Source organism: Miniopterus schreibersii, assembly GCF_964146895.1.
Source record: "Miniopterus schreibersii genome assembly, chromosome: 1".
Taxonomy (NCBI): Eukaryota; Metazoa; Chordata; class Mammalia; order Chiroptera; family Miniopteridae; genus Miniopterus; species Miniopterus schreibersii.
Genome location: NC_138101.1, coordinates 20,486,120 through 20,503,198, shown reverse-complemented (window position 1 = coordinate 20,503,198; position 17,079 = coordinate 20,486,120). Strand labels below are relative to the sequence as shown.

Genomic DNA, 17,079 nt, shown 5'->3' with positions numbered 1-17,079 from the left:
CACTCTGGCTTCTCATGTCATTCAGAGTAAAAGTAAAGTCTTTACAGCCGACTTTGAGATGGGGGAGCCCGTGACGTGGTGCATCTCTGTCCCCCGGCCCTTGCTCTCACTGCCCCAGGCACACGGGCCTGCTGGCTGGTCCCCGAACAGGCCAACCGCCTTCCCAGCTCCCCTCCCTGGAGGCGCTCTCTGAACAACCCCCTGCCTCTTCCCCACCGCTCTTCCCATCTCCCTTCCAAAGTCACCTTCTCGGGAGCCCTTCCGCAACTGCTCTACCGAAAATAAACCTCTCACCGCACTGCTGTTCCCTCTCCTCTTCCGTATTTTCCCCCACAGCACGTCTCACCATCTGACTCGTTTCTTTTACTTAGGCCTCTGAGATTTGCTTGCTCCCTCCCCTTATGCCCATGGAAGAATGCAAGCTCTGCGAGGGCAGAGTTTTATCTTCTAAGTTCAGTTCCAAGGTTAAATCATACGAAACCGGCCCACAACATGACTATTTCGCATGGGCCAACCGACCACACCCCAGCACTAAGAGCAGCCCCTGGTGCAGAGTAATATTCAATAAGGAGCTGGTGAATAAATGAATAATTTATCCATACACTGACATTAAAAATATTATATTACAGAGCTTTCATGTACTTTATTATTTCTGGTAAGGACTTCATCAACTGGTCAGGTTTGTGATATCTCTTGTTATCTTAATCCTATGTGGAGCTGAATATAGATGGATATGCAAGTAAGTATTAACAGCATTTTTGTTGATATACTGAACCTAGCTTTTAATTGTATGATTTGGTATTTTCTTCATAGCATTCACTAGCAATTTTACCCCTCGTCTGTCAGACTCAAAACTTCCTATGTTGAAAGGGGCAACTGCCCTATCAATTGGTAGATCTGTTTGGATTCAAGATAAGGTGCTTAAGCTAAATTAAGACAGTTTCTGCACCATCACCTGCCATATACTGACCTTATCTTATCTTACTACCACTGAGCTACACAGAGGAGTGGGTATTGTTTAGAACAAAATGATGAACTAATAATAATGTTCCACTTGAATTTGTAGCTTATAATGAGCAGCTAGCTTGAAATCTCTGCATAATCAACATTTTTTACAGGGCATCACCTCCTGTTGGTGGATGTGACATAGCATATCTGGAGCATTTCAGCCACTGTGCTTAAAAAAACAGTCAGAAACTCTAATGTTGAAAAATAGAGACTCTATGATTAAATACATTATACAATATAAGAAAACTTAGGATGATTACTGTAGGATTGATACAGTAATCCTTATTGCTGACCGCAGGCACTGTGGAAACGGTTGTGAAACCCAAGTCATCCCTCCCATTTCAAATTATTCACCGTGAATTTGCAGTGCTCCTTAGGAAAAGCTGAGGGTTTTGTTCTCACACATTTTTAAATAGAAATAGAAAACCAGTATCCCCCCCCCCATTTTAAAAGCCCCATAAGAATCACAGATCAGCAAGAATTCTCACATTCATCTACAATTTAATATAAAGCATTAGTTTTTTTATACCCACAACAAAACATGGACCTGCAGAAGTTTTCAAACAATCCTCCAGCAGCTTCATGCGTGTCTTCTGCAGCTCCGGGCTGTCCCAGTCGTCTGCATCCACTCCCCAGTACAGATCTATGACCTGGAACGACAGAGGAGGAGGCGGCATTGACTCACCTGCGGAAAACTTATTTACCTATAGGCTTGACTCTCTCACACTGTTAAGCTAACAAGACTTTTAACTTTTCTCTTTGCAGCATTTTTTTCCCCTTAGAGAGGGAAAATGATTTTTAAGATCCACCTAAAGAGATTTATTTTTATATCCTATGATGGGTTGGAGCTGAGCATTGTAACTTCTTCCTATGCTCCTGATTATACCACTGATGTGGCCCAGAGAAAATGAAATGTTAAATGTCGGAGGCTTTGCAGCCCAGGCTTTCATTGTGTCAAAATGGTAACAGGACTTCCAAAAATGTTTGAAAGCAGCTGGGATATGGTTATACATTATTTGAGATAATTAAATAACTATGTTACTAAGTGTCTTAATAAGAGAAGGGAAAACCGCAATGGGCATTAACATACCTGAAGTTAAACATCTACATTTCTTTCTTTCTTTCTTTTTTATAAAGAAAAGAAACCCAAAGAACATGTTATTATCATGGTTTATGGAACAGGAACAGCCGTTTTGTTTCTGTCTGTGTTATCTACAAGCAGTCTGGCTTTCATCAATACATATCTGAGAAACATGTACTGGAAGCAATGAAAGGTATGCCTTACTAAGAAGTGAGGATAATGGGTGACAGGAGCTTCTATCTCACTTCAAAGACTACAAGGAAGATTCTGAGAGTCTGCAGAAACTTTTACAAGCACTATACTCTTTGGAAAATTTGCTATGGAGAGCAGGAAGGGTCCTATTCCCTTTATTCAACTGCTATCTGCATAAGGTAAATGTTTTCAATGGCAGCTTTGAAGGTTTCTTCTTTCCCTTTCCTTGTTTCTCACAAGCAGAAAAAAACAAAACAAAAACCCCAACAAAACAAAAACCCCTCCCCTCCTTACTGTCTGCATGGCATTCAGTGCGATGGAAGCACAGAGCAGGGGCCCCATGCGCCACTGCACCCCAAGCAGATCTGGGGACTCTCTGTACCTCCCAGGCCATTGCCCCACACGGGTGTTTGTATCACACAGGTGTCTTTATCAGCATTTTAAGTTTTTAGATGGCTGGAAGAGATACAACAGCTTTTTAAAAAAGATCCCCACGCCCCGGCCAGTGTGGCTCAGTGGCCGAGCGCTGGCCCATGAACCAGGAGATCACTGCTTGATTCTTAGTCACGGCACATGCCTGGGCTGTGGGTTCATCCCTGGTGGGGCTGTGCAAGAGCCAGCCGATCGATGTTTCTCTTTCATATCAATGTTTCTCTCTTCCTCTCCCTTCCTCTCTCTCTCTAAAATCAATTTTAAAAAAACATTAAAAAAAAAAGAGTCCCACAGCCCAGTCTACAAGTTTTATAATATATGAAACTATCAGCACTGATTTGGAGGTTCTTCCCTTTAATCTACCTAATAAGGTTTAATCACAATATTAAGGAAGGGGACATCTGAGATTATAACATCACTGTTCAATATGGGAGCCTTTAGCTGTGGCTATTTAAAATTAAATATAAATTAATTAAAATTAAAAACTCAGTTCTTCAAATCCTTAACAGTAACAACGTGTGGCTACTGACCCCCATGCTGGAAGGCAGAGATATAGAATACTTTATCATCATAGAAAGTTTAATTGCACTAAACTGTAAATTACTGAGATTTATATACTGACTGAAATAATTAGAACAAGACATTTCGTCCATCTGCCAATAAACTGTCAAAATAAACACACACCTATGGCAGTGCTGGTGGTAATTCTTAGCTGTGCCATGTACAAACTAACAGCTACACATAGAGCCTTGTCTCCATCCTTTGGCTGACACTGTTTGGATATATCTGAGGAAAGGTCTGATTTAGAACAAATGAAGAGAAACAAAAATGTATTTATGAATTTGTAAATATGTAAATATGAAGATTAAGATAACAAAAGCTGTAAGTATACACCTGCTCATCTCTCTTCTTATAATGACAAAATTGTATAAAGTAATAATTATAACAGTATGTCACTGGATTTGTAACATCTATAGAGGTCACACGTATAACAATAATAGCACAAACAGGGAGAAAAGGGACTGGAGCTACTAAAATCAAAGGTAAAAGAGAGGTTGTTACTAGTGACCTTACAGAAAAGAAAATTAGATTATACTATGAACAACTGTATGCTATTGAATGAAATGGACAAATTTCAATGGACACAAGTTACATAAATTGACTCAAGACAAAATACAAAATGTGAAAACATTTTAAACAAGAGATTTAATAGTAATTTTAAAAACTGTACAAGAAGTAAAGCCTAGTTCCATACGGAAGTGCTGGTAAGTTCTACCAAACATATAAAGAAGAATTAATACCAATTTTTCAGAGTCTTCCAAAAATTAGAAGAGAACACTTCCCAATGTATTCTATGATACTAAAGCCAGACAACTATCACACGAAAACTACAAAGCAATATCTCTTCTGAATATAAAACAAACATCCTCAATAAAAATACCATAAAAACCTAATCCAGCAACATATTAAAAAGGATTATACAACACAACTATGCAGAACTGATCCCAGGAATACAAGGTTGGTTTACCAACAGAAAATCAACTAAGGAGTCTGGCTGGCGTGGCTCAGTGGTTGAGTGTTGACCCATGAACCAAGAGGCCCCTGGTTCTATTTCGGGTCAGGGCACATGCCTGGGTTGTGGGCTTGATCCCCAGTAGGGGGTGTGCAGGAGGCAGCCGATCAATGATTCATTGATAAACAATCATTAATGTTTATCTCTCTCTCCCTCTCCCTTCCGATCTCTGAAATCAATAAAAACATATATAAAAAGAAAAGAAAATCAACTAATGTAATATACTATGTATCAATAGAATAAGGGACAAAAACCATATGAGCAATCTCACCAGACACAGAAAAAAATATATGATAAAATTCAACACCCCTTGATGATAAAAATATTAAACAAACTAGAAAAAGAAATTAACTTCATCAACTTGAATAAAAGGCATGTACAAAAAAACTACAACTAATATGCTTAAGAAAGACAAAGCTTTCTCCCTAAGATGAGGATCACGAGAAGGGTATCTACTCTCAACGCTTCTATTCGACACTGTACTGAAGGTTCCAGCCAGGGCAGTTAGTCAGGAAAAAGAAATAAAATACATCCAGATAGGAAAGGAAGAAGTAGATCTATCTTTATTCATAGATGACATGACCTTGTACAGTTGACCGTTGAACAACATGGGAGTTAGCAGTGCTAACCCCTCATGCAGTAAAAAATCTGCATATAATTTTGAATCCCCCTAACATTAACTACTAATGGCCTACTGTTGACCAAAACCAGTCGATGAACACATTTTATATGTTATATATTTTATATATGAATTCTTACAATAAAGTAAGCTAGAGAAAATATCAATAAAATCATAAGGAAGAGAAAATACATTTACAGTATTTATTTTTTTAAAAATCCACACAGCCCTAGCTAGTTTGGCTCAGTGGCTAGAGCACCTGCTTATGGACTGAAGGAGTCCTGGGTTCGATTCTGACCAAGGGCACCTACTTTGGTTGCAGGCTCGATCCCTGGCCCCAGTAGGGGCACGTGCAGGAGGCAACCAATTAATCTGTCTCTCTCACATTGATGTCTCTCACTCACTCACTCACTCTCTTTGAAAAGCAATGGAAAAAATATCCTCAGGTGAGGATTAAAAAGAAAAACCCTCATATAAGTGTACCCACGTAGTTCAAACCTGTGTTGTTCAAAGGTCAATTGTATATTGAAAATCCTAAGGAAACCACTAAAAAACTCTTGAACCTAGTGAGCAAAGCAAGGTTATAGGATACAAGATCAATATACAAAAACCAACTGTACTTCTGTACACAAGCAATGAGCAATCTAAGATGAAATGAAGACATTTAAATTCCATTTAAAAAAGCATCAGAAAGAATAAAAAACAGGAACAAATTTAAGAAATGAAAAATATATACTCTGAAAATTACAAAATACGATGAAATTAAAGATCTGAATAAACTGAAAAACATCCCACATGACTAAATTGGGAGACTTCTCCCATGTAAATGAATTGGGAGACTTAATATTGTTAGGTTGGCAATATTTTCCAAATTAACCTACAGATTCAATGCAATCACTGGAAAACTCTTAGCTGGCCTAGTTACAGAAGTTGACACGCTGATCCTGAAATTCCCACGGAAATGCAGGAGACCCAACAGCCAGAACAATCTTTTGTAAAAGGAGCACAAAATTGAAAGACTCACACTTCCGGATTTCAAACTTACTGTAAAGCTACAACAATTACAACACTGTAGTACTGGCATTAGGATAGTCAACAGAATAAAACTGAGAATCCAGAAATAAATCTTCACACTTGAGGCCACCTGATTTCAACACAGGTGGTAAAATAATTCAAGGAATAGTTTTGTTCAACAAATGGTACTGGGACACCTGGGTACCCACAGGGGAAAAAATGAAGTCTGACCCCTACATCACTCCATATACAAAAACTAACTCAAGATAGATCATAGACACAAAAAATTAATCCTATAAAACTCTAGTTTTTTGAAAATATACAGTATATCTGTGACCTTGGATTTGCCAGTGGTTTCTTAGGCATGAGAGCAAAGTACAAGTGATCAAAACAAAAAAGATAAATTGAATTTCCTCAAAATTAAAAAAAGTTTTGAGCTTCAAAGGACACAAAGAAAGCAAAAAAGAGAACTCTTAGAATGGAAGAAAATACAATGGAACCTCCATTCTCAGACTTAATTTGTTCCGGAATGCTGTGTGAGAAGCTATTTGTTTGAGAACCAAATCATTTTTCCCCACTAGAAATAATGTAAATTGAGTTAATCCATTCCAGACCCCTAAATGATTCTGTTTTGACCTTTCTTATATACACTACATGTCTAAAGTACTGTTTAATCTATAAATAAACACAGCTTTTCTTAAATTTATCGAACTACTCCCTAAGAGCCTTAAAGGAATCACTTTCAGCACTACACTTCAAGTGGGCAAACTTTATGGTATGTGAATTGAATTATATCTCAATGACACTGCACATCTAATTTGTATTGTGATTTTTCTGCAGGTCTTACATTCTCTACTCAGAGTAGAACTGAAGTTTAAATCAAGCATATTAAGAGCTAAACAATGAGATCTAACTACCTACATGCAGACCAAAACGACCAGAGTAAAAGTTGAAACAAGGCTTTCCCTTATATTGTTAAATAGGAGCCTGACTGTCACATTATTTATTTGCTGCAAATAGGAATCTTTTGTAATAGTTTTTGCATCTGTTATTTCCCTAAAGTTTGGCCACCACTGCCCTCCTCCCTCCAGGCATTCACAACTCCAAGTGTCCTCACTTCAGGAGCTCTGTTTAAATATTCTCCTGCTTCCAGCTTTTCTCCCTCAAAGTGGCTTTTTCTCGAATGTCTTTATGGGCAGAAAATGATGAAAAAAAGATAAAATCAAGCAACCATGAAGACAGGGAGGAAATAAATAAATGAAACATCCGACTTAGGCAACACGAAACACCATTTGGGGCAAACAGACATGCCATATATCGGCATGATCAATAGCTGGCAGAAAGCGGTTGGAACTCAAAGTGCTCAACAAGACAAGATTTATTATATACTTAAAAAATTAAGTTTAGCTTTTAGCCTAATGTCCAGGCACTGCAGACACTGGAATCTAATTTACTATTTATTGGAACACTAACTTGTTGACAGCATATTTTATGTGCCTTTACTTATTTCATCATTAAGTATAAAAGCTCAGGAAAGTAATTTGATTTTATCTCTTTTTACTTAAAACCATCTAACTTGTTTTAAAATATTCTTAGGGAAGCTAACTTATCATGCTTATTATAATGTGCTGAACTGGTCTGAAAACAAACCAACAAAAAACCCAGCAAATAAAAGCCCTAACAAATTTTAACCACTTGAAATCAGACATAATCATTTAAATACCAAGATTGCTGAACAAATAACAGAGCAAACTATAAGAAACAAATAATAACCCGATGCTTTACTGAGAAACAAAACAAAACCCAGATCTGAATTCATAAGGGCTTCATGCTATTTCTTCAAAGAGCTTTTAAATTTAAGTAGTTTCCAAAATATTTTCCCATGCCCTGTGACACTACTGAATGCAGAACAAAAATGTAACTACAGAAACAACAGAACTAATTTTGTTTTTGAACAAAGATGGTACCGAAATGAAGGCTGTTCCTCCAAGTTATTGCAATGGGAAGCTACACACTCATTCCAATGATCCTGCCACTGCCAAGGGCACTCCCTCTGTAGGAATCATCACATTCTGTATTGAAGAAAATGCCTGTCACTTTGTAGTTGGGGTTTGTTTTTATTAAAAGTGTTATTTCTCCTGCTTTACTGGCCTCTACATTTACAAGACATGGCTCTGAAAAGACCTTTAGCTCTTTTAAAAAAATCAAATCCCCCTAAAGGGATTACATCTGCCACTATTACAAATATTCAAAAGAACACAGAGCAGGTTCAGAAAGATTTGGACAGAAACAATATTATTGTGCTATGGACCGTTGGGAGCGGGTGCCGTGTCTGGACATGGTCCATGTAGCCTGAGGGTCTGGAGTCAAGGACTCGACCCTCCCCACAAGTTCCCATGAGGAGCCGAGACAAAGATATCACCAAGGTCTGGGCTCACGGAGGAGGCAGAACGTTTACTCTGAAAGAGTTTATGTAGCCTTGAAGGAACTAGTTTGTATCACCCTGACCGCATTATCACTTGTTTGTCACTTGCTATATAATAAAGGCATTGAAGCCATTTGGGGTGCTCCTCATTGGAGGGCAGCCCTTCTGAGCCCGTAACTTTGTCTGTCTCTCTCATTCCCACCCCTCAAACTCAGGTTTGTTCGTTTCTCAGGCTGGTTCCTGATAATGGACACAACTTTCAAGGTCAATACAGAGGTGAGGTCAGCCCTCATTTGAATTTGTTTTGGTAGTTGTTTCCCATTACTAGGTGCATCTCACAGGAGAGGGTGAGCAGGGAGGAATCTTAAACCTCAGACTAGGTTTGTCAGATACTGTTTACCAGCGGTGAGCTATGCTTTATAGATGTGGTAATTCTCACTCTAGTTAGAATGACTTCCCCCAGATTAATGGGATACAAGAAATAAAAACCCCTCTTCAGATCCACATCATCCATATCCACACCTGTACTAGAACTACTGCAAATACTGAGTTTAGGTCACCTGCAATTATTCTGTTGGTCATGAGACACAGGTAGTATGACTAAGATACACATTCCTGGGAAAATCAAGTCCTATATCAAGCCCAGGAGGGACCAGCTGGCCCCAGTGGTCATACACAATCACCAGATAGAAAGGGTCCCATGGCATGAGGTAGGATAACGCTCCATCCAAAGGCACACAGACAGCAAACTGCTCAGACCTGAAGCTCTCTGTCTTGGCAGAGTTAGCCTCTGGACAGTTTTAACAATTACGGGATGGTAAGGAAGACCTGAGCCCTAAACTAGGGCAGGCCTCTGACTATTAAGGCTTAATGAACATGGAGGCACAGAGAAGGTACCAGTTGTTGCTGGAGGCAGAAAAGGAGCGAGAGGCCAGAAGCCACAGTGCCCCTGTAAGGAGCACAATAAACTGGAGAGCTCACGGCACACAGGACGCTCAGCCAGGCTGCGGCGAGGTGCCAGTTCCCTTCAGGGGCGGGACACGTGGCCTCGACAAAGCATGTGACTGAGTGAACACCCAGCATCGGCCCTGTACGTCCTTTGCAGCAAGCATCGCCCTGGGCGCTGTTGTTCAGGACCATCTTGTCTGTGAGACTGTAAACTCCACGAGGGCAGGAGCCACGTGTTTTCAGCTCTATGTGTCCCCCACAGCCACAACTCCACCTGGGGCAGAGCAGAGGCTCAAGGAAGCCTGCGAATAAATGAATAAAGCCCGTGGGAGCAATCCCTGGGGAACTAGGGTAGACATCAGTGAGGGAGAAAGATGGGAGTCTAAAGTGGAAGGATACGTGCACAGGAGGCTGCCCTTCAGAGGGTAAGAGAAACTTCTAGACAGAACAGCACCACAAGTGTGACATGGCTGCCCACTTAGAGATGAGGTCACAGCATCATAATTTTGGAAGCTGAAAGGAAACAAGGATGAGGTAGAAGAAAGCTGAGTTTCCGTTACTTTTCAGTGGTTCATAACTAATTATTGACAAAGTAAATCTCTTAAATGAACGTTCTTTTTATTGGGCAATGACCTGTTAAAAGCTCTCCTCTCCTTCCTATAAGAAATAAAAAATGAAAATGGAAAGAAATAGCTATAGTGTGCTCAGAATTTGAGAAAAGCTTCATGGTGATTGTACCCAACTGGGACACTTAAATGTCCAACCTGCAAATGGGATCCCTCCTTCTGTTTATTAAAGGGTTCATCTTACTGGGTGATTTCCAGTGTTGGGGCAAGCAGACAGCCACAATTGAGCAGAACTAAATGTTCAGCAAAGTAAATTCTGGCCCTCCCCACAGAGCCACTGCTTTGTAGGACACATATCAGGCAGGAGGTTGCCAATACACACACGCAAGTTAACAAAATGCTGTCTCGGGGAGTGAGGCATGAGGACTCCAGAAGAGCTGTCCACGCTGCAGAAACAGTGGGCTGACGGTTACAATCAAGCTGGAGTAGCGGGAGGTCAGGGATGACACAGTGCTTTCCGTCCCTTCCCCGTCTCTCTTCACCTCCCTGCCCCCTTTTTATGGATTGGCTCATGGATGGGAGAAAGATCTGGAACATGCTTATAATATTCCCACAGAATATCAACTTGGCAAGGCCTGCTCGGGCTTCGACAGACAGGACAGCGATGCGAAGAGCGAGACGAACTGGGTGCTGCAGAGCGATGGTGCGTGGTTCAGCTGGGGGTGTGCATTCCTGAGAGATGGTGCGTGGTTCAGTGTGGGGTGTGCATTCCTGAGATGGTGCGTGGTTCAGCTGGGGGTGTGCATTCCTGAGAGATGGTGCGTGGTTCAGCTGGGGGTATGCATTCCTGAGATGGTGCGTGGTTCAGTGCAGGGTGTGCATTCCTGAGAGACGGTGCGTGGTTCAGTGTGGGGTGTGCATTCCTGAGATGGTGCGTGGTTCAGTGTGGGGTGTGCATTCCTGAGATGGTGCATGGTTCAGCGGGGGGGGGGGGGGTGCATTCCTGAGAGAGGGTGCGTGGTTCGGTGCAGGGTGTGCATGCCGCCTGAGAAGCGCACATGACTACGAGGCGGCGGGCAGGGCGGAGTGGCCGACAGTGTGGAGGGAGGACCAAGGGCGTCACACAGGTCCTGTCATTACAAAGCCCAGGTGCATTCTGGCAGCTCGGGAGGCAACATGCGCCCCAGGAGTCCTGGGCGGGCGGGCGGGCGGGCAGGGGGGAGTGTGCAGAGCAGGCGGCTGGCTCCCCTGGGCAGGGCGGCTGCGGCGGAAAGCAGGTGGGGCAGCGAATGGAGAGCCTTCGGGGGGAGGCTGAGCAACTGCCCAATGCAGTAAGTATCAGTGAGGTCGAACTAATGGGAGACTCACATAATGTAACTGAATCTACAACCGTGATGTGCACAGAGAATGTACCTACTTCACTTGGTCAAAAAGGAGCACGGGCCTCCTGCCCGAGTCTCCGGCCATCCTCGGGTGGAGTGCCTTCCGTGTGCCAGACACTGTGTTACTGCACTGGATTCTCCTAACGATCCTGGGAAAGAAACACTGTCCCATTCATGGTGGGTTTTCTGTCCCATTCATTTTACAGAGAGGTCAACTATGTGTCCGAGATCAAGCACTCTGCCCAGTGTCATAGGAATGGTAATCTGTAGACCCAGAATTTGAATCCTAGTCTAACAGAAAAATTTATGCTGTTTCCACTAAACCTCATAAATGACATGATGTGCTGCAATTTATTGAATCTAAAATATCAGCGTAGGCTGCTCTAACATTGTACGTTCCACTAAAAGAGAGACACACTGCCAATTACACCATCACATATGCCACACCACTTATTTGTAAGACAAATCCTGATTTCTGAGATGTCAAAATGGGGAAAAAACACAGGCATCTTAGAATAATGAATGAAATCCGGTGAATACTGTTTAAGGAAGATGATCTGAGCAGCTGTGTAGAGTCTGGACCAGAACATGAAAACACCCTGGGGAAGGAAAGGTCGGGAAAAGGTTGCCATAGTCATTCAGCTGTTAAGAAAAGGAAGCCTGAGTGACATGGGAAGCCTGGTGACATGGGAAGAAAAGGCGAACTTCTAAGAAACACACCGGCAAAGGTAAGGGGAAAGTAAGTGCCCTTGCTGAACACTGGCAAATCAAGTTACATATAATTAAACACCTTGTCTTTTACTGAAGCCATGTGTGCTCTCTACTCTGAGTGGGGTTGATATCTTTCCATTCAGTTGTTTCCATCTCTGAGCATTCAACCTACATATATTACACACAGAACTGAAGCTCCCATGATCAGAGAGTCTGGTGCATTTTCATTAAGTATCTTAGTTTCAATGAAAAAATAAAAGGAAATACTAGAAACAGCCTGTCACACAGGCATATAGATAAAGTATGTGGCCTTGCTTAAAATGTAACTCCTCATCCTATCAATTTAGTTTAATAAAGATTTAACTAAATAGCCTACTATGTGCCAGATACTTGACTGACTCTTGGGAAAAGATTAACACAATAAAGACAATAAGCGAGCCAATACATGAGTAAAGGGAAAAAGATACAACACTGATATATGCAACGCAAAGAATAAAATAGGGCAATGTAAAAGAGTACCCAAGATTGGGTCACCAGGGAAGTGACATTTCAGTGGAGACCTGAAGGACAGTAAGAAGGTGAGGAGGTGAGCCATTCTTACAGGGACAAAACATCCAGGGCAAAATCCTTAAGTGGGAATGGGCTTGAAGTGTTCAAGGAACCACATGGAGGACACGGAGCTGCAGGGCAGTGGGCAAGAGGAGAGGGCGTGACTTACGGTCAGATGGGAAGGCTTTGGGGACAAGCAGGACTTAGGAGGTAATGCAGGGGAAGAACCAGACTGAAAAACATTGCAGATGGAGAACATCAGCAAAGGCAAGAGGCATGCAACAGATCAGAATGTTTGAGTAACTCAAGCAAATTCATTTCTCCTGGGCTCACTGTACAACAAAGGATGGAATCCAGACTACTGGGGGGGGTAAACTGGTTTTTTCATGAAGCTTCTGGCACCATATCTTGTTGCAGTTGAAAAGAGAACCATCTCTCTAGAAAACATATCCTCATGGAGATCTATAATCAACCTACCAGAAAAGACCATACCAAAATGTATATTCTTAGAAGGCACCATTTATTTTTTGAGCTCCTGCAAGGCTTAGACTCTGGAAAGCAAATGAACAATGCATATTTTATTCTTAACGCAACCTCAGACCTGTAGGCTGTCACCATCTCCATTTTAGACACCAAACTGAAGGCCTGGCGGGTTGTCCCTTGGACAGCTGGGGCTCAGTTCCATGTCTGCTTTGCCCAACGCTGTTTCCACTGCTGTCCAGCATCTCATCAACTGAGTCACTGAACCTGTCTAGAACGATCCTTGCCATCAATTTATTCTACGACCCTGGCTTGCTATAGTTTTCCTTTGGCTTTATCTGTCTTCTATGCTTGCCTGTAATTTAGAAAATATACTTCTTTATTTTTCTCCTCAGTCAATCCTAATCAATACCATGTTTTATGGAAGCTGTTCTGTAGTTCAAAGACTTCCTCCCTCTACTGACAAAAATGATGCAACCACGACCTCCCTCAAAGACGAGATTAATATGCTTGCACGCATTTCTTGCTCTACAGCAACTGAGTCCCCAAGGTTGTCTCTGTCTTTGGGACCTGACAGATCAACATTTTTGTAACAGTTGAGACCCTGTTATCAGCAGAACCAGATTCCTCAAAGAAGGTAATGCTAAATTCACAACGAGCAATTTAATTTAGGTTCATAAGTTATCAAGCAAATGGTACCTTATGAATAACTATTCAATATGTATGTCAATGCCTTGCGGCTGACTGACACTATGCATTGAGATTGAAGTCCTTTGAGACTATTATTTTATGCATCATATTAGAAGGCATCATGAGGTCTACCAAGATAAAATATCTATCCAGGAGGAAACAAGGGTGAGATTTTCTTCCACTAATTGGTGCATTTTGCACTCCTACACCACAAAGCCCTACTACACATTTCCTCACTTAACAATGTAAATATATAGCTAAGATACAGCACTGAAGAATTAAGGTTTCCATTATATACAAGGTTGAAAAACTCTGTCTAAATGTTATCTGGTGCCAGAGCCATTTATTTTTGCAATCTCTGGATGTCCAAGAGATGTCCAAGTTTCCAAGCACTTTTCCATTAGATGGCAAAATCAACGGAGTCTACAAATGCCAGGGTTTTCATAAACTTTAGCAATGATATGCGCAGTTACTGTCTCTTGAAAGGTTGCTTTAATTTTTTTGGTAAATGGCAAATCCCTGAAATGCTCAGGAAAAGGGACATCCTGCAATGTGAGTAAGACAGAAGACAAGGACTGGCTAGACTGCTAAAAGGAAACACCTGTAAGGAAGTTGGTCCCAATTTTAAGATGCAAAACATTTTTAGAGACCAGAGCTTAGAGGCAGGTGCTCAACAACCTTCACCTTTTTTCATAAGAGTGGAAACTGTCAAAAAAGCAAATAAACATGGTTCGAAGGAAGACAAGCCAATAACAGGCAGGGAGGGTCCAAGAGACAGAGCATAAAAGTGCAAAACATGAAAAGTGGCCCTAGCAGGTTTTGCTCAGTGATTAGTGTTGGCCCTCAGAATGAAGGGTCTTAGGTTTGATTCTGGTCAAGGGCACGTAACTTGGTTGCAGGTTTGATTCCCAGCCCCGATCAGGGTGAGCTGGGGAGGAACCAATCAATGTGTCTCTCTCACATTGATGTTTCCCTTTCTCTCCCTCCCTCCAGCCCTTTCTCCTTACCTCTCTCTCTGAAAAGCAATGGAAAAAATATCCTCAGTGAGGATTAAAAAAACCCCAAAAGCCATGAAAAATGACTAAATATTTTATCTCAATTTTCCAGTGTTTCTTTCGACCCACACTTACAGGAATGACATTTTTAGGGGTTAAAATTTGTCTTTTATAGCACGTAAGTTGTGACAAGAAACAAACACAATATTAGTTATTTAGCTGACATAATTAAAAATGAAATGAATATCAGAGTTACCTGAAATTCTAATCCATAATTTTCTCTGCAGAATTCTCTCAATTTAGGATACACATTTTCTCTTAGTGCCTGTCTTTCTGCTCCCGTGTCTGTGATAGGAAAAAAAAACACACATAGAAAGTGAATTATGTCCACATATACATACTTCTGGAAAAAAATGAAAGCTTACAAATAAACATTGACATTAGTATAATCAAGTTGGGGTGCTGCACAGTGAATTGATGGGGGGAGACCTGCTCTTAACTGAGCAGGGGGAGCAGAGGTCCTCTACCAGGTACACACGAGAAACCCCCAGGATGGAGGGGAGCCCCACTGCTCACTTGTGTGTGTGCTGGCAGAACTGAGAGTTCACAGTTGATTCTTGTTTTTAAATCCTCACCTGAGGACATGCTTTCACTGATTTTAGAGCGGAAGGGAGAGAGAGAGAAACATAAACGTGAGGGTGAAACATCGATCGGTTGCCTCCCGTACATCCCTGACCAGGGACTGAACATGCAACCTGGGTGTGTGCTCTGCCTGGGAGTCAAACCATGGCCTGTCGGTGCCCGAGACGACGCCCACCCGAGCCCAGGGCCACAGTGGGTTCATCACGCCCACGTGCACCCTCACGTGGAGCTCTTCAACAGCCACAACCCCACTGTCTTTGGACGAGGCAGAAGGAAAAATTGTAGGGCTACCAGGTGTTTTAGCCCCAATAAGTTTCAAAACATACACACACACACAGACATTAATTTAGTTTCTGACTTTCAGAAAATCCAAACTCTATCGCCGTTTCCTATAGTATTTAGAAATATTATGACTTTTATAAAATTTAGGACAGCATCCATGCAATCATCACGATAATTAGAGAGGCAAATTGTGGGAGCCAACACCCCAAACTAGCAGATTCCACACACTGTACATTAAACGACCAGCAGTTTAACAGAGTAACACCTCCCGCCTTGGGCTTAGGGACTTCTGCTGTATCAGAGAGGGGACTGTTTTACAGGTGCCACACTGTGTCAGAGCTTTGAAATAAAGTATTTTTTATTTTCCATGTCATCAAAAACTGCAAGAAGAAACAGAGACCCTGAAACCAGAAGAACCACAGACTATGTGTGTTCTTAATGTTGAACATTTGCACAGAAAGGGATTCCAAAGCAACCCACGCAGGGCGATGCTCTGCATCAATGACAGTGTAAGATTCTCACAGCAGAGGGGCTCCTCCTGGCCCAAGAAACTTTTAAAAATGAGGTTAATGTGTTATCTCATGAAAAGCACCATTTGCTCAATACACCTCAATCCCGGCCGTAACAAGGAAACATTTGCCTGCCACATTTATAACTAAGGAACCAATTTAAAAGAATTTCCTTGTTATTCTCAAGCACATCTGTCCGTGCAAAACTGACCATATGCTGTGTTGACCTGCTCCACTTTCCTGCTGTTCGGAAGCCTGGTTTGAGATGTAAATAACCAGTCTCCAGAGTCTGAAATGCAGCTGCAGCCTGACAGAGCGACAGGAACCAGTGTTTACATGGAAACCGAAGATTCAATACAAGGTCTTCAAGATTACCCTGTAATCCACCCGAAAAGAGTCTTTCTAACAGTAGATCCAACATGGACCTAAGTTCAAAGGAAAGCGGGCAGGCCAAGCTGAGGAGTGGTACGTTTGAGCTGCGCCCGCATGCTGTTATGGCACTGGTGGAGGAGCTATATTAAGCTTTTGTGTGTTTTAAAAAAATTTTATTTATTGATTTGGGGGGGCAGAGAAGGAGGGAGGGAGAGGGAGAGAGGGATGGGGGGAAGAGACACTGATTTGTTGTTCCACGTATTTATGCATCATTTGGCTGCTTCTTGTATGTGCCCTGACCTGGGATCAAAACTGCAACCTTAAAAAACAAAACAAAACAAAACAAAAAAACTGCAACCTTGGTGTATCAGGACAATGCTCTAATGGCACACAGAAAGGGATTCCAAAGCCACCCATGCAGCATCCATGCTTTTATGATTTTATATAATTTATATAATCTTGGGATCCCTCACCTCATTTTAAGGGTTGAAAACACTAACTTCACAATGAAGCTGACAGTATTGAAAAACACTCTCTGTAAAAGGCTACAGGTGTTTAAACCCAAAATAACCAAAAGGTCACTTTAAAAATAAACAATTATCAGATGTG

At 41.7% G+C, this 17,079-nt stretch overlaps 1 protein-coding gene across 2 annotated transcripts in view; it reads right to left on the bottom strand.

Moving 5' to 3' along the window:
- Positions 1-17,079, bottom strand: part of NWD2 (NACHT and WD repeat domain containing 2) — a gene marked incomplete at its 5' end in the record, with an annotated part of 126,330 nt that overhangs the window by 57,486 nt on the left and 51,765 nt on the right. Inside the window, 2 exons of one of the 2 annotated variants that reach the window (XM_081121080.1) lie at positions 1,542-1,658; positions 14,922-15,010. In XM_081121080.1, coding sequence (XP_080977206.1) covers positions 1,542-1,658; positions 14,922-15,010 — 206 coding nt within the window. Of the gene's footprint in view, positions 1-1,541; positions 1,659-14,921; positions 15,011-17,079 lie in introns of those variants that run through there. The other variant, XM_081121081.1, reaches the window with a different exon arrangement.